Genomic DNA, 19,700 nt, shown 5'->3' on the forward strand with positions numbered 1-19,700 from the left:
TTCACAGGAGTTGCCATAGGGAGCTCGGTTCGCCGTCAACAGCTGGCACCGCCGCTGGCTACCGGCAACCACGGGGTGGTCGCGATGGGGTGGGCGTGTCTCGGGGTCCCCGCGGAGGGCTTGCGGGGGCGAGGACCCTGGGCTGCCCGAAGCGCCGTGACAACCGGGGGGCATCACGCCGGCCCCACGCCCCACTCGAGCGCTTCCCTGCGGGGAGCACGCCTCTCCCCACCCCCAGCGGCAGGCGCACCCCCAGCTCACCTGCAGGGACACGGTGGCGCCACGCCCGGACGCTACGCCGCCCGAGGCGCTGGGTTCCCCCGACGCCTCGCCCCGCCGCTCCTTAAAGGGCAGCGCGCCTCTGCCCGCCGGTTCCCATTGGCCGTGCTCCCGGGCCCGGCCGTGTCCCATTGGTCGCTGCCCTTTGAGGGCGGGGCTGGGCGGTGAGCGGCACCCGCCCTGCCCGCGGCGCCTGGGTGGGCAAAGCTAAGGGACAGGAATTCAAATGAGTTCTACTCCGCCTCTGACTCGCTGCCCTATTCTTTCTCAAGAGGTTGTTTGCAGGAAATCCAGAGGTCTGTCTCCCCAGGGCACGGACCTCACTTGGGATTTCTTTTGATATGTATCTCTGTCCTCTGCGTGATTCCTAAAAACCTGGAAGGCAGGCAGGTGTTTCTTCAGACCTCTCTGGTCTCCCCACCGGTCTCTACGCACAGCCCATCAGGAATGAAAAAGGCTGGTAGTTTGTCTCTTTTCTCCTCGTTAGGCCACTTAGATTCTGAACACGCGCTGCCAACACCCCGAACTGATTTTCAATTCGGGTAAAAGCACAGGACTCTTCAAGTTGACCCCATTCTCCAGGGGAACAAACCCAGTGTCACTCCAAGTCTGCAGACACAGAATGGGGTTTTGATTCACATTTGATTAAATTTTCAAAGAACTGGAACTGCATTTTCTGGTCTTCCGAGGAGTTCATTTCGGACTCTGTATTTACATAGAAGCCTTAGTGAGGCAAAGTGACTGGAAGAAACGGCAAACTTAGTTTTAAGAAAGTTACTGATTTGAAATGTCTAACAATGCAACAACGTATAGCAATTCGAGGCCCCGAAACACTGTAGCTTTTTTTTGCATAAAATTACATTTAAGAATTATTTGCTATTTTTTCATGTAAATCCCTTGTTTTTTTATTTTCTCCTCGAAAATATTTTCATGGTGAAATCAATGAGTTTCCAAATAAAGAACAAAAACAAATTTTAGAAAAATGTACTGGGGGGAATTCCCTGGCAGTCCAGTGGTTAGGACTCTTCACTTTCACTGCTGAGGGCCCCATTCGATCCCTGGTCGGGGAACTAAGATCCCACAAGACTTGTGGCGTGGCCAAAAGAAAAAAAAAAGAAAGAAAGAAAGAAAGAAAAGAAGAGAAAGAAAAATGTACTGGGCAGGATTTTTTTTTTCTTTCTAATTTCCCGACTATGAGAAACACAAAGGCGCAAAGGAAACAGCAGCTTAAGAACAGCAAGCACTCTGTCTGCTGGGGAGAGCCCCGTTTATCAGTGTGTCAGCAGGGAAATACTGCAATGAGGTCCAATATTGGTGTGCATCTGCAGCCGAGATAATTTGTCATTATAGTCATTATAAGAAATCAGGAGAAGAGGAGAGAGAAGATATACTGTGCTCCGTTTTATTCTCTAGTCTAGAATGTTCTTTTAAGAACTGTTTTCAAAACATGTTCTTCTCTTGAGTTACCATCCTCCGACTGGATGCCAGAGCCATTGATGGCCTGTCTCAAGGAGCAAAAAGAAAGAGACATTGGAAACACTGGTGTCCTCTATTCAGCAATAATAATATACTAGGTACAGTGAAAACCCAGTTTTGTGGAACCCTTAGGGAGTCAGTCAAGTTGGACAATCAAGTTTTTTTTCTTTTTTACTATGTAATTAAATATTGATTATAAACCAGTATGCATACATACATAAGTAAAATATTAAAAATAAAGGGCACATGTATGAACATACCACCAGTTTAAGAAACAGAACATTCCCTTTACCTTTGTGACTCTCCTCTTTCCAATCCATCCTATCCGCCTTATTCATTCATTCATTCAAATAGTTACTGAGTGCCAACATGAGCCAGGCACCATTCTAGGTTTTTGAGAAACATCAGTCAGCAAAACAAATAAGGATCCCTATCCTTGTGTCACATTCTGGTAGGGGTAACAGATAATAAACACATATAATAAGCAAATTATATAGTCTATTAAAAGATGTTAGGTGATAGGTGCTATTTTTAAAAAGAGCAAAGGGATGGAGAATCTTGTGTATGTGGAGTGAGGAGATGACTTGCAACTGTAAATACGGTGATCAGGGTATGCCTCTTGGGAAGATGACATTTGAGTAAAAATTGAAGGTGAGGGAGCTGACCTGGAAGATCCCTGAGGAGGAGTTTCCCTTGCAAAATCAGCATCCAGTACAAAGGCCCTAAGGAATGAGCTTCATGGCAGACGGGAGGAACAACAAGGGGCCGGCGTGGCCAGAGCCGAGGAGCAAGAGAGGAGGTCAGAGCGAAAGAGCCGGAGACCAGATCGTATGAGACCTTGCACAAAGGCATCTGGCTTCAAGCGGGAGTGAAACAGAACCACAGAATGGTTTTGAGAGAGGACTGACATGCTCTGACTTACTTTTTTAAAGGATCACTCCTGTTGCTATGACTACAAAGAACAAGGTTGGAAGCAAGATTCTTACTGTAATAATCCAGGGGAGAACGTGTGGGGGTCTCCAACTCAGGTCGTAGCAGCAGAGGTAGTGAGAAGTAGTGCAGATTCTGGATGTATTTTGAAGGTAGAGTCAACAGGAGTCCCTGAGAGATTCTACGTGCGATGTGAGAAGGAGAGGCGTCAGGATAACTCCAAGATGCTTGCCCTGAGTAACTGGAAGGACCATAGGTGGAGTAGGCTTGGTGGGGCGGCAAAGCTCAGAAGTGGAGTTTTGGACATGCTGCGTCTGAGATATCAGACATCCAAGTGGAGACGCCAAATACGCAGGTAGATATTCAAGTCTCAACTGGGCTGGGTATATAAATCTGGGACTCATGGTCATAGAGATGGTGTTTAGAACCTGGAGACAGGATGGCCCTAGAAACGAAATGTGTACAAAGGAGAAAAGGAGAGAGAACTGAGGAGTGAGCCATGGGAAATCCCAACACCAAATTTTGGGGAGAAGAGAGAGAAGGAGCAAAGGCGGCAAAGAAGTGACCACTCGGGTAAGAGAAAAACCCGGAGAACACGGGGTTGAGAAAGCTTAAGGAGTGAAAAAGTGTGGCAGGTTAGATGAGGACTGAGAATCAACAACGGGATTTAGGTCATTGTCAAGGTCACTGATGACCTAACGGGGCGTTTTCATGCAGTAATCGGGGGAGGGGGGCAAGCCTGACTAGAGTGGGCTTAGGAGCAAACACGAGGGGCAACATAGAATAGTTAGAATCGTTTTTTGGGCTCTGCATTTGTTTATCCCTCCACCTACATCACACTGTCTTTTTTTGGGGGGGATGCGTTGTGTCTTTGTTTCTGCCACACAGGCTTTCTCGAGCTGTGGCAAGCGGGGGCTACTCTTCGTTGCGGTGCACGGGCTTCTCATTGCGGTGGCTTCTCTTGTTGGGGAGCATGGGCTCTAGGCGCGCGGGCTTCAGTAGTTGTGGTGCACGTGGGATCTTCCCAGACCACGGACCGAACCTGTGTCCCCTAAATTGGCAGGCGGACTCTTTTTTTTTTTTAACATCTTTATTGGAGTATAATTGCTTTACAATGGTGTGTTAGTTTCTGCTGTATAACAAGGTGAATCAGCCATATGCATACACATATCTCCATATCTCCTCCCTCTTGCGTCTCCCTCCCACCCTCCCTATCCCACCCCTCTAGGTGGACACAAAGCACCGAGCTGATCTCCCAGTGCTATGTGGCTGCTTCCCACTGGCTATCTATTTTACGTTTGGTAGTGTATATATGTCCATGCCACTCTCTCACTTTGTCACAGCTTACTCTTCTCCCCATGTCCTCAAGTTCATTCTCTACGTCTGCATCTTTATTCCTGTCCTGCCCCTAGGTTCTTCAGAACCTTTTTTTTTTTAAAGATTCCATATATATGTGTTAGCATACAGTATTTGTTTTTCTTTTTTTGACTTACCTCACTCTGTATGACAGACTCTAGGTCCATCCACCTCACTACAAATAACTCAATTTCGTTTCTTTTGATGGCTGAGTAATATTCCATTGTATATATGTGCCACATCTTCTTTATCCATTCATCTGTCGATGGACACTTAGGTTGCTTCCATGTCCTGGCTATTGTAAACAGAGCTGCAGTGAACATTGTGGTACATGACTCTTTTTGAATTATGGTTTTCTCAGGGTATATGCCCAGTAGTGGGATTGCTGGGTCATATGGTAGTTCTATTTTTAGTTTTTTTGAGGAACCTCCATACTGTTCTCCATAGTGGCTGTATCAATTTACATTCCCACCAGCAGTGCAAGAGTGTTCCCTTTTTTCCACACCCTCTCCAGCATTTATTGTTTCTAGATTTTTTGATGATGGCCATTCTGACTGGTGTGAGATGATATCTCATTGTAGTTTTGATTTGCATTTCTCTAATGAGTAAAGATGTTGAGCATCCTTTCATGTGTTTGTTGGCAGTCTGTATATCTTCTGTGGAGAAATGTCTATTTAGGTCTTCTGCCCATTTTTGGATTGGGTTGTTTGTTTTTCTGATATTGAGCTGCATGAGCTGCTTGTATGTTTTAGAGATTAATCCTTTGTCAGTTGCTTCATTTGCAAATATTTTCTCCCATTCTGGGGGTTGCCTTTTCGTCCTGTTTATGGTTTCCTTTGCTGTGCAAAAGCTTTTGAGTTTCATTAGGTCCCATTTTTTTATTTTTGTTTTTATTTCCATTTCTCTAGGAGGTGGGTCAAAAAGGATCTTGCTGTGATTTTGTCATAGAGTGTTCTGGTAGGTGGATTCTTAACCACTGTGCCACCAGGGAAGCCCCCATCACACTGTCTTAATCATTAAACCCTCTCAATTTTGTTCTTCTTCAGAAAGGATTGTCTTTGGCACTTTGCTCTTCTATAGAAATTTTAACATCCATGAGTTAAGTTCCATAGACGAAAGTTCCTGAATTTTTCATGGCATTGCACTGAAACTCTAGCACATAAAACAAGTTGGCAAAGCATGCTCCCATTTCTGTATTCTGGAATTAATCACGTAGAATGGAAAAACTTACAAAGGAGAGGTCACCGAGCAGTCAGTGACATTTGAGCTGAATTTTTTCTTGCTGTCTCCCTCACTGCCAATCCCTGGGGTAAAAGCCCACTTTCGAAACACAAGGAAACTTGGCCGCTTATCCCATGGCTTCTCCACCCTGCAGCCAGAGTTAGTGTCCTGTCATCCAGAGGGCATCCTGCACCCCTGCTGCCTGCATGTTTCAGGGACCTCCCAGCTCTCTTATGATAAACCCCAAACTCTTTTTGCCATACAGGTGGCTCTAATGCTTGTCAGGCCCTCGGTAAAGCTCACCTATGAGATTTTCCCGGGAAGAACCCCTTCAGGGCTCTGAGACGGCTCCAAACTGCCATGTCGCCACACTGGCTTCCGTCACCCACAAGCACGGGCGAGGAGCAGGGGCAAAGGACGGGTAGCAGAGGGAGGTGGCCCCGGCACAGACGGGGCTCCTGGAGGCTCGTGTCTCCCTGGAGGTGCCCGGCCAGCTTCTGAAGGTGAAGCTGCAGTGAGTTTTGGAGGGAGTGCTTTCCAAGCCCGCGGAGGTGTGGCTGTCCACTGAAACGGGACTCCGCTGAGCGATGGCCATGACAGTTGGACCCCTGAGCAAGGCCCTCTAGGCCAGGCTGCCCTGCATCCAGAGCAGCGCAGGTTTCCTGTTCAGCCCTCACTGGCCGCTCTTTCCTTGCAGCACCTGGTCCATCTTCTGCACCTCCTCACTGGGCTCCACGACGCTCATGATCTTCAAGGGTAGTGAGCGCGGCCTGGCCTCCCCACGGGTTTCCTTTTTCCCTGCCTCTGCTCTCGCTCCACGAGGCGTGAGTGTCTGCCATCGGCCTCTGCTTCAGGTTCCTTCGGACAAACCTGAAACACACTGTTTCAGGATGAACTTGAACTTGAACCTTGTGAAGAGGTCCCCTGCTGGTCCTTCGGAGGAAAGCCTGGGGTGGCTTATCCTTCGGAGGTTGCCCAGTGGATAGAGTTTCCTTTGGACACAGACTGGGGCAAACTGGTTCTTTCTGTGGCTCTGCCACTACTTCTGATGTGTGGGTGGAAGAAGTGGCCAAAGGGACATACTTGGGAGTCTGTGTTGGGCTGGGGACACATCCCAGCTTCCCTCTGTGGGGCACAGCCCTGAGGCCTCAGTGAGCTGCACCACTTGGATCCCCATGCATGTGTGGCTTTGTCAGGGAGACTGGGGTGTGGAGGGGTGCGGAGGCCGTGGAGCCCTTGACCTTGGCACAGTTAGGCCATCTTTGCCTTTCTGCGTGGAGGCCTCGCCAAGGCCGGCCCACTCCCAAAGCAGGGAGTTCCTGCATTGATTTGTGCTGGTGGAGCGGACGCTGTTCCTGAAGGTGAGGTGCTCTCTTCCCCTCCTTGGCTTTGCTGCTGCCCTGACACCTGGTCCTCCTCAGGTGGCTTGTGTTCTGTGTTGCTCCTCTGAGTATTCTTAGGATGGGAGTTAGTGGCAGGGGCAGCTAGTTAGCTGACACCCCACTGCTGTGTGTTGGCAGAAACTTCACGCGGGTCCTTGGTGTGCTGCTGTTGGTTAGATCCACTGGAGCCTGGGGTTTCAGGGCAGTGATGTGGCCCTCTTGCTCAGCTCTCTTGTGCCTCAGAAGCAAACACATGGCCATCACTTGGTTGTGCTTCTGGCCATCAGCGAACCTTGGATCTCTTCCATGGTGTCACACATGGACACCATCAACTCAGTTGGCCAGGGTTCCTGGTAGTCAGAGAGTGGCTCCACAGAAGGCTTTAGTTCATCTTCATGACCTGTATTCATCCATGGATCTTTCTGGATGGGCTCTAAAGTGCCTTTCTTGCTGGAATTGAGAATGAGGAATTTCTTGAGCAGTTTTTCACATCTCCTGCACACGTGAAAGGGCATATGGTATATACCACTGACTACCCTCTCCTGCTGCTCCTTGAAGGCAGGGGTCCATCAAAAGGTGGGGGTATGCTGACCAGTATATATAGAATGACCCTCAGACTCCACACATCTACTGTGGGCCCATCTTATTTGGACCTGAAAGTGTTCCAGGGTGGCCTCAAGGGGGACTGCCAACGAACGTATCCAGCTTGTTGCCAAAGGTGAATTCATTGCTGAAGCCAGTCTCCAAACTTGATTTTCATATCAGCATCCAAAAGCAGGTGTTCTGCCTTTAACTCTATGAATAACACACTTCTGGTGACAGTACTCCACTGATGGAATTTGCCAGGACCTCTTTTTCTTGTGGACTTCCATGAACCACTAGGTACTCAAACACATCTCTCCCACTGGGTACCTCCTGACAAGGCAGAGTGGATCGCTACAAATAATTGTTTTGGGATGGCTCAAGTCCTTCATGATTCTTATTTCAAGGGATGGTCTCTGGAGTTTGGAGGAGTTTGGCTAAGCCTTGTCAATGATCTTCATGACTACCTCTTTCCCAAGTCAGGATGTACTGGGCCAACTTCGCTTGGTCAAGTTGCCCTTGGTGATGGTCTTGACTGCCAGTGGTTGTCAATATGGTGTCCTCCTCAGCAGAGATGGCTGAGATGACTGCAGCATGTTGGACTTACTGCTGACGTGGGAGTCAAGGTGTCCCAAGGTCAACTTAAAATTGGGGGAAGCTGGTCAGAAACTTGACCCAAATCACCTCAAAAGAAAATCACTTCCAGACTCCCCCTGATGAACTGATCTTTATAATGGAATCAAAACATAATGCCAGATGTCAAATAAATAAAACCAAATACTGACAAACCTAAGTAAAAGGAAAGAGAGAAAACATAATTTTAAAAAGAAAAAAGTGAAAAAAGAAAAAAAAAAGATGAAAATGTGAAAAAAAGTTTAAAAAAAAAGAAGGAAAAAAGAACAAAGAAAAAAATGGGGGGAAAAAAAGTAAAAATTTGTAACAGACAAAAACCCCACCATATCAATGAGAAAAGTTGGTCAGAGTTCTTCCAGTCACTGAAAACCAGCATCTTGAGCTAGAAGAACTGAAAAGTAGCCCAGCCAGGGAGCTAAATAAAGGTTCAAAATTTCATAACAATGGCTTCTTGTGAGGCCATACCAAGAAATGGGCCTATCCAAGCTGGGGATCATCACAGTGGTTTTCTCACTTTGTGGACTCTAAAACACTTTATTCTTTTAAATAAATTATTAACACCCCCCAAGAGCTTTTTGATTAATGGGTTATAGCTATAAACATTTACCTTATTAGAAATTAATACCTGGGGACTTCCCTGGTGGCACAGTGGTTAAGACTCCATGCTCCCAATGCAGGGGCCCTGGATTCAACCTCTGGTCAGGGAACTAGGTCCCACGTGCATGCCGCAACTAAGAGTTTGCATGCCACAACTAAGGAGCCAGCGAGCTGCAACTAAGGAGCCTGCCTGCCACAACTAAGACCCAGCACAACCAAATAAATAAATTAATTTTAAAAAAAGGAAATTAAAACCTGTAGGATGCTTCAGCAGCTTTTTCATTTCTAGTTTAAAAAGCTATAGTAATGTTTGGCTTTGAAGAGCTCATACTAGCTACACTAAAATAAAAGTTATGTATGAAGCAAACTTCATTTTTCAAAGATTTTCTTTTGAACATAGGTTAAAATTTTCTACTGATTTTATTTTTTTTCCTGCTTTGTTACATTTTCTATGATGAGTTTAACCTTATTATTTTACTAGTCACTAATCAGAAATATCAGCTTTTTCCATAAATATAAGTGGTTTTAAATGATACATTAACTACTATGATATGGTTCTCCATTTCTGCTATGTGGTTTTGTGTAATTGGCTGAATTTGTTCATGGTCTGATTGGCCTAAACACCTGTCAATGATGAATATTCACAAGTAAGGAAGTGAAAAGACTCACACTAGTGTTGTATATTTGAAATGAGTCTATTAGTGCTACCAAATCCATTACGAACTGGTCCATGGGGAGAAAATCAAAACAGGATTCTTAGTACCTTCTGACTAAAAGATGAGGTCAGGTCACTTCTAAGCTAGTAAAGTTAGAAAGTCAGTGATGTCCTAACACTGAATTAGTGATTATGGTACAGGTGATTATGTCACAACTTTATATGAATAAATAATTTTATACAAAAACATTTTAATAAATATAATTTCCTGAAACAACAAACAACCAGTACAACTTCCCAAAACAAACAACTAAGTAGGCATAGCCTAGACATGGAAGGTTACATTACATATCATTTTAAAGTTAGGATTTTTGAAGAGAACTCCTTGCAAAAAACTAACCAGGGACATCCCTCATGGCACTGGGGTTGAGAATCCGCCTGCCAATGCAGGGGACATGGGTTCGAGCCCTGGTCCGGGAAGATCCCACATGCCACGGAGCAACTAAGCCTGTGCACCACAACTACTGAGCCTGTGCTCTAGAGCCCGTGAGCCACAACTACTGAGCCTGCATGCTGCAACTACTGAAGCCCGCATGCCTACAGCCCATGCTCCGCAGCAAGAGAAGCCACTGCAATGAGAAGCCTGTGCACTGCAACAAAGAGTAGACCCTGCTCGCCGCAACTAGAGAAAGCCCACAGTCAGCAATGAAGACCTAACTCAGCCAAAAATAAATAAATAAAATGAATAAATTTATTAAAAAAAAAACTGACCAGGATGATTTCACTGTAACAAGTTTCAGAAAAAGACAATATCTGACAGGAGGCACTTTTACTTTCATTTGGTTTAATATTTATATTTTTAGAGTTTTCAAAGTAAAGGTTCATAAATATCTTCCAGCTTTTACCCAGCCTAACAAGATATAATGGCTAGCTCAGAGCTTTGTCTTCTCAAGGTACCACTACCAACAACCTTCTATTTGTTTAATGTTCCTCGTTAAACTTGTGTCATATCTAGCCTTGGTTTCAATGATAATACATAGACAGGGCTGAATTAAAGTACACATGGCTCATAATTTTGTTTCCACCCTGCTCGTTTGGTTATCATATTGCATGTGTTTTACATATGCATGTCCAATTAATATATTCTGAACTTCATTAAACAAAATGTCTCCCTACTGGGGATATCATTGGTTCCCCACCTAGCAGCCTTCCCCCTTCGTTTTTGTCAACAATCCTACTTCTGTTTAGTTATGAAGCCATGATATGCTCAGGGTCCGTCTCCAGGAGAAGGCTCATAATTGGTCTCAGCCAGTCTTTTTTGACTCATTCACCTCTGCCAGTGACTGGTGTAGGTGTGAGCCTGTGACCAATGCTGTTCAATGAGCCACAGAGGAAGTCTGTCTGGGCTTCTTAGGAAGATTTTTCTTTCTGATAAAAAGAAAGAAATGCATGAGGGAAAACTTACGGCCACCCACCACATGGTTGTGTAGGATGTGACGACTGGAGCTGTTACCACTAAACCATGAGCTTGAGAGGACAAGCTTGAGGGCCAGTGCCAAAATTCAGAGGACGGCAAAGGGCAAGTACAGAAAGCCCTTGGGATTTTGCTGAGATGTATAGTCAAATGAGCGAATCGTGGAAAAGATCCAGACTTTAACGACAGATGGTAACTACTGAATAACAGCTTGCAGTAGGATGCTTTGTTACCTGCAGACTGAAAAGGTCATTGATTTTGCAGCTCATCACTAAAGTTCTTCTAGTCACTGATTTTAAAATAACTGATTACTGTTTGTATAACAATTGTTATGTATGATACAGTAACAATCACACTGTGATGGTTAATTTTATGTGTCAACTTGACTGGCCCGATTAAACATTATTTCATTATTTCTTTGTGTGTCTCTGGGGGTGTTTCTGGATGAGACTAGCAGTTGAATCAATGGGCTCAGTAAAGTAGATCCCCCTCCCCAATGCAGGTGGGCATCATCCAATCCACTGAGGTCCTGAACAGAACAAAGGTCAGAGGAAGGAGGAATTTCCCCCCTTGTTTCTTGCTTCCCTGATTGAGCTGGGACATCCCATCTCACCTTCTCCTGCCCTTGGACTGGGATTCACACCATCGGCTCCCCTGATTGTCAGGCCATTGGGTTTAAACTGGAACAACATCACCAGCTTTCCTGGGTTCCCAGCTGGCAGACAGCAGATTGTGGCACATCTCAGGCTCCATAATTCACATCTGTTATCTCCTACTGGTTCTACTTCTCTGGAGAACTCTAACACACACATACAGAGCAAAGATTAGGATGACACAGAGGGAAAGAAGAATCTGGTGCTCAATTCTCTTATATTACTCTATTGACAAACTTTCTTGTTGGTAACTTTCTTTCATCAAAAAATTGTGGCTAATGACATAACTTATCACCAAGTCTCTTAAATCATTCTTACATCATGGCAAGCATATAAATCTAACCACAGTCCAATTCTAGAATGAATATAAAAGTAACATTTTATATTCAAAGACCAAGTTGAGGTTCTACATGGTAAAATAACGGTAACAGCTATTATTAAAAAGTAAACTGATTAGAATAGGATACCAAATATATAAGTTAAAGTGATAACTTCAAGACTATGTTTGGGAAATATGGGGAAAAGTGTTATATGGAAAGAAAATGAGAACACAAAATTTAATCTATATTATTTAACAATGTAAGTGCACACTTAAATGTGAAACAAATTATAAGGGAACACTGAAAGGAAATGTGTTTTGAAGTAATTGGGTCGTGGGACAATTATTTTACTTTTTTGTTGCAATGTTTGTGTGATACAAATGGGAGAGAAATTACCTTTGAAATGTAGTCATTCATTTTAGCAAAATTTTTGTGGAAATTATATTGATTAGTCTTAAAATAGAACAGAAACACTAAAATCATAGAGGCTTAATTTTTATTAACCTAATTCTTAATTCAGGTTGTCACTAGATTCATCAATTCCATTTACTAAGCAGTTTGTATGTGCCAGGCACTGTACTAAGCATTTTGAGTAGATTATTTCTTCTAATCCTCACAACAGGTACTATTTTTATCACTTCATAGACAGGGTTAATTAGTTTGCTTTAGGGTCATGTGACTAGTTAGTGATGAACTTAAGATCTCGACCTTAGCTGGTCTTGCTCCAGAGCCATGGATGTAGTGGCTGCGAATTTTCATAGAGCAAATATAAGCAGAGAAGATGCTCAGGCTACAAATCTGAAACCTTAGGGGTACAAAAACTTAGAAATAACTGTTAGAAAGTTAGAAAGTCAGTTTTTTCCCATTTTTCCCATTACTCTAGCATTTCAATCAGACACGTGTTTCTATTTGTCTTACAGCTTAAAAGCTAGACCTGAGAAGACTTTATTTTTATTTTTTTAGATTTAAAAATATTTATCAGATTACTTTTAAAACATAAGATTCACAAATATTTCATTCTTTTAAAATTATAATTACCTTCCACTTTGATTGAATAATTTCTCATCTTTTTATCCAAAAATTTCTACTGAGAGCTTTAAAACCTTATAATTGGTGGCATTACTTAAAATGTGATTTACATTCATTATTTATCTTTGAAAAGACACTTTATCATTTCTTAAATCAGCGTGGGTTCATTGAATGTTTGAGAGCCGCTCTGTAGGTCTAAGCATTAGCCTATAATTTTACAGTAGATGAAGTACTATGTTTTCATTACTTTGAAAAAAAATAATGACTTTGCAGTTGACTCTTACATTTAACTTTTTTTTTTTTTTTTTTTTTTTATGTGCGGTACGCAGGCCTCTTACCGCTGTGGCCTCTCCCGTTGCGGAGCACAGGCTCCGGACGCGCAGGCCCAGCGGCCATGGCTCACGGGCCCAGCCGCTCCGCGGCATGCGGGATCCTCCCAGACCGGGGCACGAACCCGTGTCCCCTGCATCGGCAGGCGGACTCTCAACCACTGCGCCACCAGGGAAGCCCACATTTAACATTTTAATCTCAGCTTTGCCACCATTAAGTATAACTGTTTGCACAAAAAATTACTGGGTCCAAGGTTAATCTAATTCAATTTAAATCTAACAAAGATAACCATAATTAGCAATTTACCACAACAAAAGCCAGAGTTATTACTTTCAAAACTGTATCGATTTGGGAGTAATTAGCCTTAAAATTTAAAACATTATTCTGGGGGTGCTGAAGCTCTTTCAAGAGTTTAATAGTTTCAAGGGTTGAGTGATTTATGAAGTCTAAGCTATTACCTAACACAGGTAACACTGTGGTTGGACCTACTGTCTGAATCTTTATAAATAGATCATTTTTTCACTTGATCTGCTTTAGGGTCTAGGGTCACAGCCTTTATCAGTGGTAGTATAAAGTCTAGTCCCCACCAAAAATTTTAAGTATTTTTAAAAATAAATTTATTTTATTTATTTTTATTTTTTGGCTGTGTTGGGTCTTCGTTGCTGCACATGGGCTTTCTCTAATTGCGGTGAGTGGGGACTACTCTTCATTGCGGTGCACAGGCTTCTCATTGCGGTAGCTTCTCTTGTTGCAGAGTACGGGCCCTAGGCATGCAGGCTTCAGTAGTTGCAGCATGCGGGCTCAGTAGTTGTGGCTTGCGGGCTCAAGAGTGCAGGCTCAGTAGTTGTGGCACACGGGCTTAGATGCTCCGTGGCACGTGGGATATTCCCAGACCAGGGCTCGAACCCATGTCCCCTGCATTGGCAGGCGGATTCTTAACCACTGTGCCACAAAGGAAGCCCCCAAATTTTAAGTATTATATTAAAAAATCACAAGACGCGAGTTTCTTGTCTTCCAATGCCCAAAACGCCCATCTTGTTTCTAATGAATAAGGCGACAGACATGATAGAAACAGGGCAGAGATGAATCAGGACAGTCAGCGACATTTCAAGAACAGAGGAATTCTGTTGGGCCATGAGGTCGGGCTGCCCAAAACTGTTTGTGATCTGAGACTAGTTTAGAACTGCACGTTTGCAGCTCATCATGACGATTTCTTACTACTCATTTTATGAAAGAAAAGCCTGTTGTTACACTCAAACTCGTAAATTCGTTCTTTATAATTTTTCTAATGGTGATTTTTTTTAAAAATTGCACTTTACCCCGTCTAACCTGTAATACTGTGACCACATGCATAGCTTTCCGTTTTGTTTACGGCCAGTCGGGTACTATGTAGGTGATGAAAACTGAAAACACAGAAACTAGACCAAAGAATGGGAAGCAAAAGGAGCGGTGAAGAAGAGATTGAGAAAAGGAGGAAGATATTTAGAAGAGGAATAAAAGTGCTAAGTTAGACTGGAAAGGGAAAAGAAAGGGGTTAGGGAGGGAGGAAAGTCACTGGGTCAGAAGCAACCTAAGCTTTCGGGTCTTGGTTCTCGACAAGGGTAAATCAACAGATTCAGAACCCTGACCTTGAAAGTGTTCTTCAGCTGACTTACAATTGCCCATGACTTCCCAGCGACTCCATTCGTAACCATTAAAGTCTCCATTGGCTGGAGTAGCCACAGCAGACATCTGGTGGAGTTTTCTGAACCGCTGCCGCAGAACTCAAGATAGCCTTTATTCTCCTCTTTCTGGGGCTCAAGATCTCCTCCACTGGTGCCTGTAAACACGTGGTTTCCTCAATCCACCTCCCCATCCCCCATTTATCTTGATTTCCACGGTGCCGGGGATTCGACAGAGGCTCGGTGATGGGGGAACTGGGTCAGAATTTTGCGTCCCTTAGGCAAGCCAAAAACAGAAAAGTGAGAGGCTCAGACTGCCAGGCACTGAAAGGTAGAATTGGGTTAGAAGAGAGCGTCGTCAGGCGACACCACCAGGCTCCGGAGTCTAACCGCGGTACACTGCTTCCCAGACAGGGCAACGGGAAGAGCAGGTGGCCGGTTACCAGGCAACCTGAGGTCTCGCGAGACACACAAGGCGCATGCGCACTGCCGCTGGCGGGCCTTATGCAGAGCCTCCGACCCGTTCCTAAACTCAGGGCTTTTAGAGAAACCTTCCGTCGCTCTGTTGCGACGCCCTGGGCCGACTTTCCCGTTTGGAAGTGGCCCGATGCAGAAGAATGAAACGTGTTCTCTGAGCCGTTCCTCCTCCCCTTCCCCCGCCCCACCGCGTCGGAAGGCGGGACCCGGGACGGCGTGGGCTCTGCGCACGCGCAGCGCGGCCGATGTGGAACCAGCGCAGGGGCGACCGTAAGTGGGGGTCTGCGCTGGGGTCTGAGGTCCGGAGGGGCCGCTGGTGGGGATCGAGCCTGGGACTGGGCCGGGTGCGCGCAAGGTCTCCCAGGCTCCCTGTCCCTGGGGCCGCCCCCGCCCGTACCGGCGTGTTTTCCTGCGTCCCGGCCTTGGCTGACGCTCCGCTCTCTGCCTGGAGTTGAGCGTCTGTCGGGTATGAGAAATAGGTAAAGCCCCACCCTGCCCTTCTGTACTCCGCGGTCTAGAAGTGGAGGCGGACCAGAAAATGACTCCAGTCGCGTGTGTTAAGTAGTGAAGTAGGTAGGCACTGGATAGAGAGGCGGCAGACCATAGGAAGGGAGTAACTCGGGGGTCGGCTACCAGATTCAGAAAAACGGAGTCCTCCGAATCCTTCTTCTGCTTTACCCCGAGTTCATCACTTAGTCGGGCGGATTGCACCTCTTAACTGTTTCAAGTAGCATGCATTTCCGTCCGTCCCCTCTGCGGCGACTCTAGCTAAGGCCACCGTCATTTCTTACCAGGACTACTCTGGAGCCTCTTTGCTGCTTCCAGTCGTGGCAAAGAACTCCTCCTGGCCCAAATCCCCAAAGATCTTTCTATGACGCCTTTCCAGCCACGCCACTCCTGCTTTGAACGTTACAGCCGCTTCCCACTGAACGGTTTGCAAGTGTATTCACCATCTGGTCCTTCCTCGCCTTTCCCGCTCTCTCCGCTCTCTCTAGCATCTCTGCCCCGGCGACACTGACATCATTTCCTTTAATGCAGTTCCCTGGGATGCTCTTCCGAATAGGTACTCCCTTTGGTGGGTATTCTTCACGTGTGGGTTAAAAGGTCATTTCCTCCGGGAGGCCCTTCCTGACCCCCTCAACTGAGTCAGGCCTCTGCTCAGGATCCTGTAGGTCCCTGACCTTAATGTGCATCACATCTTGTATTTTACTTGTGGGTAAGTCTCCCACATAGATTCTAAGCCCAGTGAGTTCAGTGGCTGTTTTTGCTTTAATTCATCATCCTTCTGGCTTGGTGCATTGTGGATAACCCACAAATACTTGTTCAAGTAAGAAAGGTGGTGGAAGGGCTGAGGGTGGGAATAGTTCCCCAGGCAGAGGGAATGTGCATAAAGCCACGGAGGGGAGGGACTGGTGACCTCATTAAACAGTATGTGGTTCCGCGGTGGGGTGTCAGAAGGCAGGCTGATGGTGACATGGGGGCCCTTGGATGTCACTCCAGTGAGTGTGCACTTGATCTCATGGGCAGCAGAGGCCTCCAAAGGCACCTCAGCAAGGCCTTCCCAAGTTTCTCCTCCAAAGCTGTTACTTGTTCCACTTTGGTTTTGGATTATATCCCATGAGACTCTACTTATCTGAACCACTTGGCTCTTGTCTCCCTCACCTAGATTCTGAAGACAGGAGGAGCTAGTGCCCAGAGCAGCACGTAACTGTAAGTACTTACTCCCTGTTTGAATGCTGAGGCACATGAACTGTAGTTTGTGGTCTGGCAGAGCTCCGATAGATCCTCGTATTTTCTCCTTGGTCGTTTATTTCCCTTTTCCTGACCGTCTTCAACCTGGTGCCAGCCTCTGCCAGTTACTTCCTTGGATTTGGATGAGCTGCCTCCTGCTTCGCACGGGGATGGGGATGGGGGGGCGCTTCACAGGAAGGAAGCAGCTTAGGGGGCAGACGCCGAGTCTCTAGCAGTGAGCAACGCTGACATGAACGAGCTCTGAGCTCACACCCCAAGGAGCTGAGTTTTGGTTTTCCATGAGAAGGTGATGTAGGAGGAACATCTGAGGCCAGTGGAGGTCAGGAGACCCTGTCTCAGGCCTGTCCACTGTGGAAAGGCCCCCTGTCCTACACCAATGGTGCCCAATTCCAGTTCTGTATCACATTAAGCTGGGCAGCCTTTTGACAAGTACAGGTGCCCTGCTGTGTTCCCCAGGATTCCGATTCAGCAGACCTGGGGTACGGACTAACCATCTCTATCTTTTTTAAAGTCACAGATTATTTTTTAGGTGGAGCCAGGATTGAAAGAGCATAAAATTTGGATTTGGGAAACCAGTTGTGACTCTGGTACTTAACCTGAGTCTGTTTCCTCCCACACACACAGGGCCATCATACAGGAATCGGGTGAGAACCAAATAATTCTTGGAGCAAGTGCCTTATGACCCACTCCACGGGACACCTGCTCCTCAGCAGCAGCAGCCGGGCTCTTAGGAGGGTGTTTGATTGGAGGAGATTTCATTTTTCATCCTGCCGGGGGCGCTTGGGGGAGCGGGGAGCAGATGTGCGTGGGATGAATGACCTGGAATGAGAAAATCTGGTTACCTGAAAACAGGAACAGTTCCAAAACCAGACTTCTCCAGCGCTGGCTTGTTTAACTTCCTTCAATTCTGCAACTTGGGTCCCTGTGGTTCCCAGCTGAGCCCAGGAAGAAAACTGAGGGAAGAAAGGAATATGCAGTTGCCTCTGGGCAGGACAAACAGGACATGCTCCTCTGAACAGTGGTTTATAACATTTCCCCAGCAAGGATCCCTGTTACTATTTTTGCCTTAACAGATTAATATCTTTAAATTTCATTACAATATTTCCCTAGATTTCATCACATTGTCAGCCAGAGGAACGGCCAGCTTGGACTTATCAGGGGAAGGGGGAATCTGTGTATCCGTGTTTTAGGAAAGACATACAAGAAACTTAGGGTCCAGGGAGGGAAGGAGACTTACAAAAGGGCACAGAATGAAAGTATCATTTGGATTTTTAGTCATGTGCATACATTATGGTCCCAGTTCTTAAAAAAAAAATGACAGCTGGTTAATTATGAATGGCAGAGGCTTCCAGGTCCCTTAGAGACTGTGTGCTGAGGCAGGTGGACTCGGGGACTCACAGAGGTGGTGGTGGGAACTTGTTCAAGGCTGAAACCCGGTACCCGTGACTCAAGAGCTAGAGGTGCTCAGTGAATATTTGCTGAATGGATGGATGGAAGCCTAAGTAGAGGGCAATACAGAAAATGGTAACAAGTCTATCGGACTAATACCAGAGGTCCTGAAGAGGATAAATAATTATGAACAAGTAGCAACATGGAACATTTTAAATAAAGGAAATAAATAGAATTTCAGTATGATCGCAATAACGCAAAACATTCATAAATTGCATGTATATGAATGAAGACCAAATCACAGGAAAAAATGAGGAAAACTTAAAAGAGAAGTTATGTATGGTCACATATATATATGTACGTGTATATATGTCCTATATAAGTAGGCTTGCTTTAGCCTTTCCAAAATCAGAAAGAGCACAGCCAAGATATCCTTAAGGCGTGCATGTCTAGCTAACACGTGTTTTCCTTTGTCGTTTTGCTCCTCTGTGAAGGGTCTTCAGAATGGCCGCAGCCCCCCAGGCACCAGGGAGGGGCTCTGTGCGGAAGACCAGACCTTTACCTGTGAAGACGTCATTGAACAACCCGTATACCATCCGCTGGAGTGCCCTGGACAGGGAGGATATGCACTTCATACTACAGACCCTGGAGGACAGGATTAAATCTCTCGGGCTTCAGAAGACTGAGGACAGGAAGAGAAAGAAAAAGCAGCCCGCTTTGAAAACACAAAGTGGAGACACGTGCAGCATGGATGTGGACACTGGTGAGGGTCTGAAGGAGGAAAAGCCAGAAGGTGAGCCCCAGGCATCAGGGTGGACCCCTGCCGACATCAGAAAGCAGCTTGCCATTGGCATCAACGAGGTCACCAGAGCCTTGGAGAGGAACGAGCTGCTCTTGGTCTTGGTGTGCAAGTCGGCCAAGCCGGCCATCGTCACCGCGCACCTGGTGCCGCTGAGCGCCAGCAGAGGTGTCCCTGCCTGCCAGGTGCCCCGGCTCAGTGAGAGGCTCGCACCCGCCATGGGCTTGACATGCGTCCTGGCCTTGGGGTTCAAAAGAAATACTGCTGCCTTTGCGGAGGAAGTGAGGGCCATCATCCCCAGAGTCCCCCGTCTGGACGTGCCATGGCTCCAAGACACACTTGAAGACCCCGGGGAGAACCTGGAGATGGAATCTTTGGAAAGCCAAGACAAGGAGATTTTGGACACTTCCTTCGAAGACCTCTCTAAATCCAAGAGAAAGCTCGCTGAGGGTCAGCAGGCTGCAGTGTTACAACCCCTGAAAATAAAGAAACTGATTCCAAACCCCAATAAGATAAGGAAACCACCTAAAAGTAAAAAAACGGCTTCAAAGTAATCTTGTATAAACCTGTCACTTCATACAGTTGCAAAACGACACCTCGTAGAGAAGCCTTGAAATGAATAAAATGACTTTTACATATATTCTTGGGACACTGTTTAGTATCATTCCTTTCAAATGTGTAAGATTCTCTGTCGAATACAGATAC

At 45.9% G+C, this 19,700-nt stretch overlaps 1 protein-coding gene and 1 pseudogene across 3 annotated transcripts; one reads left to right on the plus strand and one right to left on the minus strand.

Annotated features, from left to right (window-relative positions):
- Positions 1–4,690: 4,690 nt before the first annotated feature.
- On the minus strand, positions 4,691–7,705 carry LOC132488223 (serine/threonine-protein kinase MARK2-like; annotated as a pseudogene).
- Positions 7,706–15,078: 7,373 nt separating this feature from the next.
- Positions 15,079–19,635, plus strand: RPP38 (ribonuclease P/MRP subunit p38). 3 transcript variants are annotated; one of them, XM_060097782.1, is made up of 4 exons: positions 15,079–15,325; positions 16,722–16,765; positions 17,319–17,451; positions 18,691–19,635. In XM_060097782.1, exon 4 carries the CDS (start codon positions 18,701–18,703, stop codon positions 19,547–19,549), a length of 849 nt encoding a protein of 282 aa, XP_059953765.1. In that variant the 5' UTR covers positions 15,079–15,325; positions 16,722–16,765; positions 17,319–17,451; positions 18,691–18,700; the 3' UTR covers positions 19,550–19,635. The 3 variants fall into 3 exon arrangements, with proteins under 3 accessions (XP_059953765.1, XP_059953763.1, XP_059953764.1); XM_060097780.1 differs by lacking the exon at positions 17,319–17,451; XM_060097781.1 differs by lacking the exons at positions 15,079–15,325; positions 17,319–17,451 and adding an exon at positions 15,350–15,534.
- The last annotated feature ends 65 nt before the right edge of the window (positions 19,636–19,700 follow it).

Source organism: Mesoplodon densirostris, chromosome 4 (genome assembly GCF_025265405.1).
Source record: "Mesoplodon densirostris isolate mMesDen1 chromosome 4, mMesDen1 primary haplotype, whole genome shotgun sequence".
Taxonomy (NCBI): domain Eukaryota; kingdom Metazoa; phylum Chordata; class Mammalia; order Artiodactyla; family Ziphiidae; genus Mesoplodon; species Mesoplodon densirostris.

Coding starts and splice junctions, on each gene's coding strand:
- RPP38 (XM_060097782.1), top strand. CDS start 18,701: ATGGCCGCAGCCCCCCAGGCACCAGGGAGGGGCTCTGTGCGGAAGACC.